General features: G+C 30.8%; 3 protein-coding genes across 3 annotated transcripts; 1 reads left to right on the plus strand and 2 right to left on the minus strand.

Moving 5' to 3' along the window:
- Positions 1 to 1,173: 1,173 nt before the first annotated feature.
- Positions 1,174 to 3,095, minus strand: LOC108733107 (DDB1- and CUL4-associated factor 7). The gene is made up of 2 exons (XM_018464160.2): positions 2,624 to 3,095; positions 1,174 to 2,443 (listed from the first exon to the last, which is right to left on the minus strand). Exons 1-2 carry the CDS (start codon positions 2,905 to 2,907, stop codon positions 1,684 to 1,686), a joined length of 1,044 nt encoding a protein of 347 aa, XP_018319662.1. The 5' UTR covers positions 2,908 to 3,095; the 3' UTR covers positions 1,174 to 1,683.
- Positions 3,096 to 3,495: 400 nt separating this feature from the next.
- On the plus strand, positions 3,496 to 5,380 carry LOC108733142 (RING finger protein 37). Its single transcript, XM_018464203.2, has one exon. It carries the CDS (start codon positions 3,934 to 3,936, stop codon positions 5,227 to 5,229), a length of 1,296 nt encoding a protein of 431 aa, XP_018319705.1. The 5' UTR covers positions 3,496 to 3,933; the 3' UTR covers positions 5,230 to 5,380.
- Positions 5,381 to 6,023: 643 nt separating this feature from the next.
- LOC108733104 lies at positions 6,024 to 13,452 on the minus strand. The gene is made up of 8 exons (XM_018464157.2): positions 13,233 to 13,452; positions 13,018 to 13,161; positions 12,453 to 12,565; positions 12,016 to 12,099; positions 11,904 to 11,960; positions 9,129 to 11,842; positions 9,032 to 9,075; positions 6,024 to 8,959 (listed from the first exon to the last, which is right to left on the minus strand). The coding sequence occupies exons 1-8, from the start codon at positions 13,416 to 13,418 to the stop codon at positions 6,143 to 6,145; spliced, it is 6,159 nt and encodes a 2,052-aa protein (XP_018319659.2). The 5' UTR covers positions 13,419 to 13,452; the 3' UTR covers positions 6,024 to 6,142.
- Positions 13,453 to 13,552: the final 100 nt, after the last annotated feature.

Here is a 13,552-nt window from a genome sequence, read left to right on the forward strand (position 1 = left end):
ATACCACCAGAAGCAATACAACCATTACAAGCTGATGTGAATCAAAAAACTTCAAGTAAAAAATAATGTAAAAAAATATGTTTCTATCGTGCAAACTGCTTTGTATATAATTAATATAAAAATATATCCAAATTACTGACTCTTTCATTCTTTGGATAACTTCAATAAAACAATTTTTATTTTCGCTTAAATGCATTTATGTATTTCTTAGACCATTATGTTTTTTTGTAGATAATAAATACCTGTACCTATAACAAACTTTTTCAAAAAGCATTTGTTTGTCACGGTTATAAATCTAATCATTATCATAATGGATTATAGGTATTATACACACTTCGTTAATAAAAAATTAACGAGTTAAATTAGCTTAAATCTAACAAGAGACAAGTGTATATATTACATTACATTTTATAATGTATAATATCTTATCACCCGGTATGTGGGACTAATTTCGTCAATACAACGGAAATGTGAAACCGAAAAGTTTCACACCATTTGAAGAGAGGAAAAGGGAGTAAGAGAAAGATGACAGAAACATTTTTATAAAAAGAATTTATATAAAAAGTTCTACTAAATATATATATTATTCCAAAAAATTTTTACGAAAATTTTGTTCGTTACCGGGGTTAGATATCACACATCATTGGCGATATTACGTTAATACTCGCTTTTTTTTTTTAACTAATATACTTCATGCAGACGTCCTCAATAAATATTCAACGAAGTGAAATAATTCAAAGAACGCAGACCAACTTTTACCTGGTGTCTCAACAGTGCGTTTTAGAAAATACTACAAAGGACGCAGTAAACGCCATCTGTAGCACGATGCTACATTTTAGGATTATGTATACTCAAACAAGGTCCACTTATGTAGATATCTACTTACTGAAAACGAATCCCGGCGTAGTCAACCTCCACGTGATAGGCACGTTAGCTTAATCGAATAAAATAATTCGAAGTGGTCTGTATGAGATTCAAAAAGATCGAAATCGCGATCCGCGTCTGGCAGTTTCGACAGAATACAGACCACTTCGAATTATTTTATTCGATTAAGCTAACGTGCCTATCACGTTCAGGTTGGCTACGCCGAGATTCGTTTTCAGCAAGTAGATATCCACACAAGTGGACCTTGTTCGAGCATACGTAATCCTAAAATGTGGCATCGTGCTACAGATGGCGTTTACTGCGCCATTTGTAGTATTTTCTAAAATATTCAACTAATTACAAGTAAAAATTTTAATATTATCATCATTCACTCTTCTTTTATAACTTATCATATTTCATATTTTCTATTAATATACATTTTTAAAATATTTAAAACCGCATTTGTAATCATGTGGCCTGTTCGTTCATAAACTTGAAATTATTGTGTACAGTGTATGAAATCGGCTGTGATTGAATCGTATTAATTGTTACGTTGATTAAATACGAATTAACATTCATAAAAAACAGTTCTACAGGGTCTACTAAAGTATACAGTGTGCTGCTTATTATCAATAATTCATACCCTAAAGCTTCGCTTAGTTTAAAATATTTCTAATTAGTCATTACAGTACCAAACATAAACGTAAGCAACTTTTACTCTTTTTGCTTATCTCGAAATTCTTTCTTATGATTGAATCACACATCAAAATGAATAAAAATGGAAAGTCAAATATTTCTGACCAAAATGGTTTCATGCTCTTAAACTCTAAGTATTTCTAAAGATTTGTTATAACATATAGCTATCCAATCAGGCTGAGTAGCCCCCCATTGAATTTGATTGACTTCACCCTCAGCAGCTGTATAGGCTAATATTGGATCTTCAATTGCCCTTGGCATCTGCTGAATATCCCAAATTAAAGCTTGATGATCATCAGCAGCAGTACAAATGTGGCAACTTGAATGTGGAGCCCATGCAATCCCATTAACACATGCTCTATGATTGTTTAATCGAGCTACAGGAGTGCAAGGTACTCTGACATCTAAAATAATAACTTCACATGAATCCATCGCAATTGTGGCTAAATAGTTGGGATCCTGTTTGTTCCAAGCTAACCGTAACAATGGAGTATGTGTAGGATCTTCATAAATAATGGTAGAATGTTCAAGATGTCTTAAATCAAACATTCTTACAGATCCATCTGCTCCTACTGAAGCAAACATATCACGCCCACCTCCTGCTCTTGAAAATGCTATGTCATAAACCTCTTTGTCATGTGCTATAAGTTGAGTTTTAACATGTCCTGACACAAGATTTACACGACCCAATATTTGTCCTGTCTCCAAGCCCCAAATTGTACAAGTTGTATCAATAGAGGATGTACCAATTAAATTAGGATCTACTTCATTCCAGTCAAAACTTGTTAAAGGTGCACAAAAGTCTGAATTTTTGTTATTATTTAACACACATTCCAGTCGTGTATCAGGTTCCCCTGCTCTCCATACCCTTAAGTAATCACCACTATAAAAAAATAATAATAGAAACTTATAAAAGTAAAGGTAAATTATTAAAAATATGTAACCATTGTATATAAAACTGGATCTTTTATAGAAGAATTTCATTTTTACTTCTGTCTAAACATATCTACGTTCTTCTATTTTGACTGAAGTATATAAAATTAAAATAACGAATACTGTTTACCTTGTTGCTAATAAGTCTGGCAAAATTCCTTTACTATCAGGAATCCACATTATTTTTGTAGTTGGATATGGGTGATCAAATGTACTTTTTGCTGAAAATTCACTGGTATCCTCATCTAATGATACTACCTGAACTTTGTTATTATACTCTTCAACAAAGCTCCCTAGAGCTAATCTAAATCGCTTGTCTGGCCTTACAGACCAATTCATACTATATAAAGGCCATGGGGCTACATATTTATATATTTCTTTGCGTTTTCCGGCAGGAACACCAGTGTGGGCCATTTTCTTATTTTTATTTTTTTAAAGTAACGCAAACAAACAATTCATGGTCCTCACAACAGTAATTCAATTTCAATTACTTCCCTTATATTTCACTTCTGCATTTGCAATAAGTAATAACAGATATAAACAAAACAAAATTCTTTTAAAACCAACATATTTACCACAGACTAATGCATATTTACATAGAAAACTAGTGTCAATGGTAAAAAATCATAGATAAAATGTGTCAAAATAATGTCATAATTATAGGTTCATAGATAATCAAAATCAGCTAAATAAATGTTTCTTAAAAAAACTGTCTGCTGGCAGTTCTGTGAATCTGGCACCCGTATAAATATTCTTATTATTCGAACTTTACCAATAAATTATGCGCATTTATTGGTAAAGTTTAAATCAGAGAATTATTTATTTCGGGTGCTAGATTCATACGACTGTTGCATGCATAGACATACATTAATGGATGTGCCTTTGCCATATTTCGTTGTAATAATTTCTTGCTTCAAAAAGTGAGGGGATGGCGTATGGTTTCGGACTAGTGCTATCTCTTTCATGACACGCTTACGCACTATCGCGAGAGAGATGGATATTATCCGAAACTTCATTCCATCTCTTTCTTTTGTTGTATCACAATTCTGGACATGTCCATTAGTAAACGTCGATGGTTGCATGTGTACTTGAAACATAGGTTATATGTAGGCTTTTGAATATTTGATTTCAATATGATCTGTTTCTTAGTATAGGTTCAATATGCTTTCAAAAATAATGTCAGACAAACGAAGCTTCATATCTAATCCCTATCTTCAAGTATCACTCAACAGAAATTAAAACCCAACATGTGAGAAAAATAGCAAGAAACAGTTGACAGTTCTATATTATTAAAGGCAGAAAAGTGAGCTAGTTTAAAAATGATCGTACTTGATAAAATGTAAAGGCAACTAAAAAAGATGAGAAGAAAAACTAACTACCTACTACTCTCGTTTTTCTCTAATTAGATATAAATTTAGACAATTATATTTTGTTTAAATTATGTCGAAAAGAATGAACATGGAGACTCCTGTAAATTTCATTAATCCCAAATTACATCCGAAGATAAACTGCTCTATACCAGCAGTGGATAATTATGAGGTATCAAATTTAGTTAGTGAAGATTTCCTTACCAGATCTAGAGGATTCTTGGCCTACAGCACTGTAAAGCCTCCAGTTGAAGTTGATTTTATAACAATTTGTGATGTAAATATACATTATATTGTAATTGGAACAGTTATAGGGACTCAAAGAAGTACAGGAATTGAAATTTTTATAAAAAAGAAGACTCAGTTTTTATCTATTGGACATGCAAATGTAACTGCAGATGGAGTGATCTTTTGTAATAAGAGACTTTATTCAGCTAATAATCTTCCACATAATATACCACAAAATTACATTATTACTTATTTTAAGTCATCTAATTTTGGTGTAACTAGTGACACAGTGCGATTGAGAATATTTCGTACAGAAAAATCAGTTCCTTGTTTAAGTAAATTTGAGATATGGGGTAAAGTTTCTAAACTTTGTTCTAATGTAACACTTCAAACAGTTTCTCATCTTATTTCAAACAGAAATACAGTACATTCAAGTTCAAAAACCCCCTTAGAATTACCTACGCAGGATTTTAAAATTCCAGATGAATTTTTAGATTCATTAACTTTTGAAATAATGTCAATTCCTGTAACTTTGCCAAGTGGAAACACAGTAGATGAAAGTACATTAGAAAAATTTATTGCTGTGGAAGCATCACAAGGAAGACAACCTTCAGACCCTTTTACAGGGCAAAAGTTCACAGAAAGACAGAAACCTATTTTTAATGGTTCTCTTAAAAGTCGTATCGACATGTTTTTGTTAGAAAATGCTCATAAAAAAGAAACATATTCATTAAAAAGGACTCTGGGGGCTCCCAATTATTTGAAAAGGCAAATAGAAAATAATATAATTGAAAAGGATGAGTTAAGTGTCAATAAAAAAGCAAAATGTGATGATAAAAAAGATAACTTACAGAGCAGCGGTGATATGCTAGAAAAATTAATTGAAAAAACAATGAACAATGAGAATTTTATAAGATTTACAACTGATTTAGAAGAGAGACAATATAATCACGAAATAAAATGTAGAAGTTGTAATATGAAAGATGTTGTATATGAAATTCCTTGTAATCATTTATATTGTAGAATTTGCATATTGGATATGTGTAAAACATTATTTTGTAAGATATGTAAAAGGAAATTTCGGCAATGTGATATTAAGAAGTATAATTGTAAAGATAATAAAAATATTTGGAATTTTTAATATCTGTTTAATCTACTGTTGAGTTATTTTTGTAATTTCTATATTTTGTAAAAAATGAGCATAATTTATTACGGTTTGCACCGCTAAAGGCAAATTAAAGCATTTCAAAAGCACATATGTTTATTTTGTATTTCTAGTGCTACTACTTATAAGATTTAAGTAATAATACACTGCATTTGCTTAAGTGATATTTTTTTAATTTTTTTCTAAAATGTTTTTCTCTATATATGTATCTCTAGTACTCTAGTGCTTTGTTTGATGAATATGTTCATTATTTTACAGATTCAAACAATTACATTATCCAATTCTTGCAATAAGTACTTAATAGAATTTTTTTCCACTAACCATTACCCTTTTTTTTACTAATCAGTGTATGTACAATTGACTATACTTTTTTTTATGAGTAATGGAAAGAATTCGCACTAATACTCTTTTTTAAGAGTAATGGAGCTATCAATTATTGAAAAATACTTTTTAAACAATAGTAATTATTAATAGCAAATGTTTCCATCACCCATTACAAAAATAATGGATAATGAAACGGTAACGCATTACGAAAAGTACTTATACGCAATTCTGGTTAAGTAAATATTAAGTTATTGCTGTAAAAAGGAAGTATCAATATTTTATTTCAAATTTAAATTTTCGAACGTGCCTATAGTGTAATATACAACAGATAGTAATCTCAATATACTCTACCTTAAAATAAAATGTTTGTGAAAAAACATTAAACCCAGGTCTTAATAAGCTCAGCATATATTTTTATAAATGTTTGAAAATATTAATACCATTTAAAGACACGTATTTGTTTTAAACTACTTTATAACTTTTAAAAAAAATCAAACATATAAAATAAATGTAAGTATAACTACTGACATAAACTACAGTAAAATGCATGCTAAAATAATGCCTTTTATCTCCGTTGGCGGGTTGATTTTCTGATTGGTGTAATTTCGTCATCCACTTTTACGGTTGCTTTAGCTCTTCTAGTTTTCCTTTCAATTTCAGGCATAATTTCTGATGCAGCTTCTATTTCATCTTTACTTAAAATTCGTCTCGTTTTCTTTCTCGTTTCTCTCACTGTAATAGGACTATTATTAACATTGCCACTATTTCCAGGTGAAACTTTTCTAGTTTTAGGTGTGCGATTACTCTTTCTGGCTTGCTGTTCTTCTTCTAATATAACAGCAACTTTTGTTTTCTTTGCACTCAGGCTATCTACGCTTTTCTTGTATTCTTCAGTTTTATCAATGTCAATGGTAGCTGCCTTTTTTTGTCGTCTTGTTCTTAAAGATCGTCCTACCTCTACATCGTCAAGATGCATTTCAGTTTCTGCTTGACATACATCATTATTCTTCCTTCTGGGTCGTTTTCTTCTTACTGCTGCCTCATTTTTATCATCAGAGGTATCAATTTCATCTTTAATGCTCTCTAAAGTATCATATTCTATTTCGTTTAGATTAGTAGCTTTCTTTCTTTTAGACTGTTTTCTTTGTAGTGCTCCCATATTTTCATCATTATTGGAATTAACGTCACTTTCATGTTTAATATCTTCAAAAGAATTATGTGCAATCTCAGAAGTTTCGGTTTTCTTTCTTTTCGGTTGTCTCCTTCTAACAGAATCAGATATTTCATTCTTTATTGCTGGAGTTTCTATGTTAACATCATTTAGCTGACTGTTTTCCTCTTCATATAGATGAGCTTTTCTTCTTTTAAACCGATTACTTTGTATTAAATTTGTAATCACGTTTTTATGAGATTCAGAATTGTCACTTTCAAAGCTAATATTTTCTTCTTTTATTTTCTCAATGTCCTTTTCAACTGTAACATCTGACGCTTTTTTAGACTGTTTGTTTGATGTTTCACGTTTATCTTTAATTTCTTCATTTTTTATTTGTTTTCTAGTCGCTCTTTTAGGTTTTTCATTCAGTATTTCCTCTTTTTTTATTCCTTTCTGTGCTCTCCTATTTGATCTTTGTATTTCTTCTTCATGAGCCGTGATATCAGCGATATCGGTTTCGACATTTTTTGCCCTTCTGGTTCTAACGGTACGCTTAAGAACATCATTACTGAATACCCTTGAATCTTCATTCGTATGTTTAGTTTCAGTTACTTCAGTATTTCTGTTAGTATTTTTAGTGGAAGTTTCAGTAGATTCAATCTTATTCTCTGTATTTAAACCAGCAGAAGTTTCAACATTTTTTTTTCTTAGTATTCTTATTTCTTTAGGAAGGATTTTATCATCTTCGGCTATCATTTCACTTGATTCGCATTGTTTTGTTTTAATTTGCCTCCGCGTTCTCCTCAAAGACATTACATCTTTTTCAGCATCTTCGCTTTCACTTAATGATTTTGAAGGAGTGTTGCTTATATTTTTTATTTTATTTAGAGATTTTATTTTTTGTTCTTGAGACATTAATATATTATCGTCTTCAGTATTTTTGCGTATTCTTCTTGAGCCAACTAACAAAGGTGTTTTGAACAGTTCGTCTATTCCTTCAACATTTTCATAACTGTTTGGGGGTTCTGTTTGTAGTTTTGGTGTTTTGAACAGATTCTTCACTCCCTCAATATTTTCGTAACTATTCAGAGGTTCATTTTGTTCTCTTGAAGTTTTAAAAATATTTTTTACACCTCGAACATCTTCGTAACTACATGCAGGTTCTTTTTGTTGTTTAGGGGTTGTAAGGAGTTTTTTAACACCTCGAACATCTTCATAACTACAGGCAGGTTCCTTTTGTTGTTTTGGAGTTTTAAGAAGTTTTTTAAGACCTCGAACATCTTCATAACTACATGCAGGTTCTTTTTGTTGTTTTGGAGTTGTAAGGAGTTTTTTAACACCTCGAACATCTTCGTAACTACATAAAGGTTCTCTTTGTTGTTTCGGGATTGTAAGGAGTTTTTTAACACCTTGAACATCTTCATAACTACAAGCAGGTTCCTTTTGTTGTTTCGGAGTTTTAAGAAGTTTTTTAACACCTCGGACATCTTCATAACTACATGCAGGTTCCTTTTGTTGTTTTGGGGTTGTGAGAAGTTTTTTAACACCACGGACATCTTCATAACTACATGCAGGTTCTCTTTGCTGTTTTGGGGTTGTTAGCAGTTTTTTAACACCTCGGACATCTTCATAACTACAAGCTGGCTCTCTTTGCTGTTTTGAACTTTTGAAAAGTTTTCTATCTACATAGCTGCTCACGGGTTCTTTTTGATTTTTTGTTATTCTTGAAACAATGTTTGTTTTTCCAAGCTCATTATGACCTTTTTCAGACTCATTTTCTGGTATTTTGCAGTTTTTAGTTATTGCTGAAATTTCATTACATCCATCTTTAGATTTCGGCATTTTTGTATTACTGCTGGAGTTTCTTGTTGATATGAACTTTTCTTTTTTAGGTGTTAGTGTAACGACCCCACTTATATTCAAAGCTTCAGGTTTGAATGTTATATTGTTTACCAAAAGATTATTTATGTTGGTGGCTGGATGGTATTCGAATAATATCGACGACGTGTCTGTGCTGGATATGAAAGAATACTCATTGTCGTTCGTATAATCATGAGATTTGTTTTCTTGACTGAATAATACTTCACTGGGTAAACTTCGCCTCTTGCACTTCTCAATATTTTCTTTTGAATCTGTAAATCCACGTTTTTGTGCTGCGTATGTTTTAGACCCAATGAGAGTCGGAGTTTTTCCATCAGTATCGATGCAATTATCAAAGGATGAGTCATTCTGCAAGATACATTTATATTAAACTTCATCTAGAATTTACATGCATAACAAGTGCAAAGAAGAGAAACTCACTGAAATATCTTGTAGCATTTGTTGATTGTAATCATTCTCAACGCCTGCAAACAAATAAATAAATAAAAAGTGAAAATGAAACACGTCTAAATCTTACCTAAGTATTCGTCATCTATTTTTTGTCTTTTTTCTGGAAGACAAATATGTATGCTAGATCGTTGCCTCTTTTTTGAGGGTAACTGCTTAACACTTCCAATTTCTGTATAAGCAATTAAAGAACGTTCTTTAGGTTTAGAAACTTTGTTCTGATTAACAGCGCCATTAGATTCTCTTAGAGAACTCTGTGCAAGACTCTGTAAATCGTCTGTTGTTATTTCAAAGGTTACAGAATGTCTAATTTTTATGTTTGATTTTGGAGTTGAAACATTTGCAGGATTACTCCTTATTGATGCTTTTATGTTAGACTTTGGAGATAATTGTGCAAGAGATGATGATCTCTTAGTGCGCGAATATGGCGTTTTTTCCGTTTCTTGCATAAACGAGTCATTTATTGATGCAAGAGATTTTGATGAGATATGATCCGAATATTGAAAATATTCGTTTTCGCTGGATTTATTTTTAAAATTACATTCAGGGCTTGCAATGCTCTTTCTCAAATCTTTTACAATACTGGGTTGTCCAATTGGTATGTTATCTGAGATTCGAACTTTGCGATTTGATTTTGGAGTCTTTGGCGTTTGTGACATATTATTACTTTCTACAATAGTGGTGTCATTATTAGTTTCGTTTCCTCCCAAGTTATCTGGATTAAACTTATTATGTTCAAAATCTTGCAAGAAAACAGATTTACGACTTTTTACATTTGATTTAGGTGTTTTTGGTATTTGCTTAGGAATTTTGACAATCGAATCGGGGGTTCGATAAACTTCCTCAGGTGAATGCAATTCCTTTGTTACTTCAGTAGCCGATGTATTTTCTTTGTCGGTACTTGTAGAAAACAGACTTTCATCTTCAATTTTGTTGTAGGGAATCTTAACAGATGTATTGCAACTATTACTTTTTGATTCAGTAGGTGTAGGTGTCTTTGATGCTCTAGATTTCTGCCTAATACCAGGAGTGATAGGACTGAATTTTATCATTGAGGATACTCTTACAGCATTTGGAGATTTCTGCGTGATTTCTTCAGAAATATTTAATTTATTTGCATCATTATTTGACTGATTTCTGTTGTAATCATTGGATCTCCTCAGACACAAAGATATATTGGATATTTGTTTTAATTTTTCTTCAGATCTGTTGAAAATAAGAGGGTCACTGTTACGTTTGCCTGATTTTCTACTTATTTTTAAAGCGCTTTCATTAAGACTTATATTTTTCATTAAGTTAAGACGATTTGATGAGTCCAAAACGCCTACATAATCCCTTGCATTTTTTAAACTGTATCTTGTTTTTATATTTTCACCTGATTTTATATTTTGTTGATTATGATCATGAAATGAATTTGATTTTTCTAACTCTTCCACTGCTTGTTTATTGCTGCGTCTAATTAATACTTGATTTGTGTTTTCTAGGTTTTCCTCTGGTAAGAAATCTTCTTTATCATAATTGTCTTGTCTCCTGCCTGTTTTTGAGTTACCTTGATCAGAACTTGAAGAAGTGTTAACATTAAAATTTGTGCTTATATCTTCTTCATAACTGCCTTGTTCAAAATAATCAGAAACTGATGTATTTTCTGAAATGTTGTTGGTTTCTTTAATATTGTATCTTGCTGATCTTCGTCCTGTTGTTAATGTATCTATTTTTTGTTCAAAGCTTTCTTTTTTAATATCATTAAAGGAATTTGATTGTTCTGAGTGTTTTTTACTCAACTCACTTGACCTTCTAATTCCCATTGATTCGTTCTCATGAGTTATGCTACTGTTCAACTCCTTTCCAAAAGATTCTGCCAATATTTCTTCATCATCATTTACCTGGGCTTTGATAGATATTTTACTTATATTTGTTGAGCTTGGCTTCACTGCATCTTCTAATATTTTTATATTATTTTCATTTATTTGGTTATTAGTGTATCTTTTTGATCTTTTGCACTTTTTTGATGGACTTTTCCTTAACTCAGGGTTTACCTCATCTTCTTTATTAGAGATACATTCACTTTTAATTTCTGTTAAATTTTCTACTGTTTCACTTCTTGAAAACAGTTTCTTGTTAAGTGAACTTTTTAACTTTATGCTCCTTGTAGGAAGATTAATTGATTTGTTAGCATTTTCATTTTTTTTACAACTTCGGTTTTTAATTCCAGTTGTGCATCTTCTTGATACTCTCCTAGAAGTCTTGATCGCCGGACTAAATACAAAGGATTTACTAAGCTTCTGTGTTCCAGAAGGAACAGGAGTATCCAAAACGTAGCTTACTTTAAAAGATGATTCTGGAATTTTAGTGACTTTGTTTACGCTATTTTTTTTAATAATCTTCTGCATACTTGTGTTCCTATTAGATACTGAGGAAGAGTTTAATTGGAAACTTGAATCGTTGACGGAATTGTCGATAAAGGAGTCAATATTTTGAAAACTGCTTCTTTTTCTTAATGAATATTGTGGTGTACTTTGTACGGGCTTATTAGTACGTTCAAGAGGCGTTGATTCAGTTGAACTAATTTTAATGATTGATTGTTTCTTATCTTTACCCTTTGCAGGCTCAGTATTATCAAAAACATCTTCCAGCCAGATTTTTTTTCTGATTCTGCTTGAAGTAGCATTTAATGATATGGGGTTTTTGTTCAAAACAGGAATATGTGAAGAAAAGTTTTCATTTTTGTTCAGTTTTGTTACTGGTTTTTTAGATTTATATATTTTTCCTGTTGAAACACTCAATCTATAGATAAGAAAATGCAAAATTAAATGTTAAATATTACAATAAAAATTTTGTACTATACCTTGTTGATGGTTTGGCACATAATTTATCAGGCATTGGTGTTTTAGAAAATGAGGTGCTAAAAAAGAAATTATTTCAGTTTCATTATTTTATTGAGAGAATGTAATACATACCTTATTGACTGACTTTTTTTCGTAGGAAGTAGTTTATCTGGTGTCACTTTCTCAGAATTAAATTCCATATTTTTATTTGAAAGGCTAAAAAGAGTTAAAAATAAACTTAGTTTTAGTAATTATCATTTAATTCATATGTGAACACATAGTTCTGGTCTCCACATTCCCTTGTACTATATTAGTGCATAAGCACTCTTTCAGTTGAGAATCGAGTAAGTAAACAATTATATTTCATATTTTTACTTGATTGATTTTGTAATAAAATAAAATATTATGTATTATATCAACAATATTATATAGTAGTACTATGAACTATTGTGATAAATGAAAAATGACTTCAATTTAAGCTTGCAAAAATCTTGTGGCAAAAACAGAAAAATACACTCTCAATATTATTGCATGCTATTGTAAAAGTTTATCACCAAATAGATCCTTACTTTGCTGCTTCTAATTTTTTAGATGAAGTTTTCCAATTTCTCGATCGTTTTGATACTGAAGGGAACTTCAGTATACATCCTTGTTTTATATTACGTGATAACTCTTTAATTTTCTGAAACAAAACAGAGAAATTAAGTTTTTTTTTATAATAAAGTGTAATTTATGTTTATCCAACGGGATTTCAGCTTTGAAAAAGCTCTTGTATAAATTAGAGCGGGTGGTTAGACATATTAGAAACACAAACAGGAGAGTAGAGGTTGGCCTAGATTAGATTACTGTTCACAAATAGTTAAGGATGTGCGATGTTTTGGTTTTAAGAAAATGCGAAGATTAGCTCAGGTTAAGAAAATGTAGAGGTGGGTTTCCAATCAGTCTGAGGTGTAGACAGCATTATTTTAGAAAAAAATATAGGATATCATTTAACTGTCTAGAGGAATTGTATTGATACTGAAGATAAAAGTCTGCATTGTCTACATACTAAATACGAATATCTTTTATGATTATACAATATCTTAGTTAGAAAAATATAAAGTTAAATAATATAATAAATTAAGACATACTTACCTTTTTAGTTAAAACATCATTTCCATACAAGAATTGTTTAGTTGATATTTCAAGAATGTCCCCAGGTTCAAGAACTTTAGATGCATTTATTTTTTTTTTGTTCACTGTAATAGGAACCATTGCTTTTTTGTTTTTAAGAATAGCCTTAAATAAAACAACAAGTTACAGTCATAGACAAATAGAATAGCACAAAGAAATTTATGTTGACCACTTACTACACCATTGTCTTGTACAATGATAACGCACTGGGTGCTCAGAAGTCTATCATCATCGGTCAAAAAACGAATATTGTTTGACAATCCACCTCCAATTGTCCATTTTTTCGGGGCAAGTGTATATTTGTGAATAAGTGTATCATTTTTCAATAATGTCAGATAGCCATATAAATTAGGTTCAGTCATTTTATTGTAGTTAATCTTAAAGAGAATTATGGATTTAGTATGAAATCGTAAAAAAATTGATACATCTATTATAACAAAAATATTCAATTAATTAATGCATTATTATAAATATATATATATCCTGATTTTCTACT

Source organism: Agrilus planipennis, unplaced genomic scaffold, assembly GCF_000699045.2.
Source record: "Agrilus planipennis isolate EAB-ADULT unplaced genomic scaffold, Apla_2.0 scaffold53, whole genome shotgun sequence".
Classification (NCBI taxonomy): Eukaryota; Metazoa; Arthropoda; class Insecta; order Coleoptera; family Buprestidae; genus Agrilus; species Agrilus planipennis.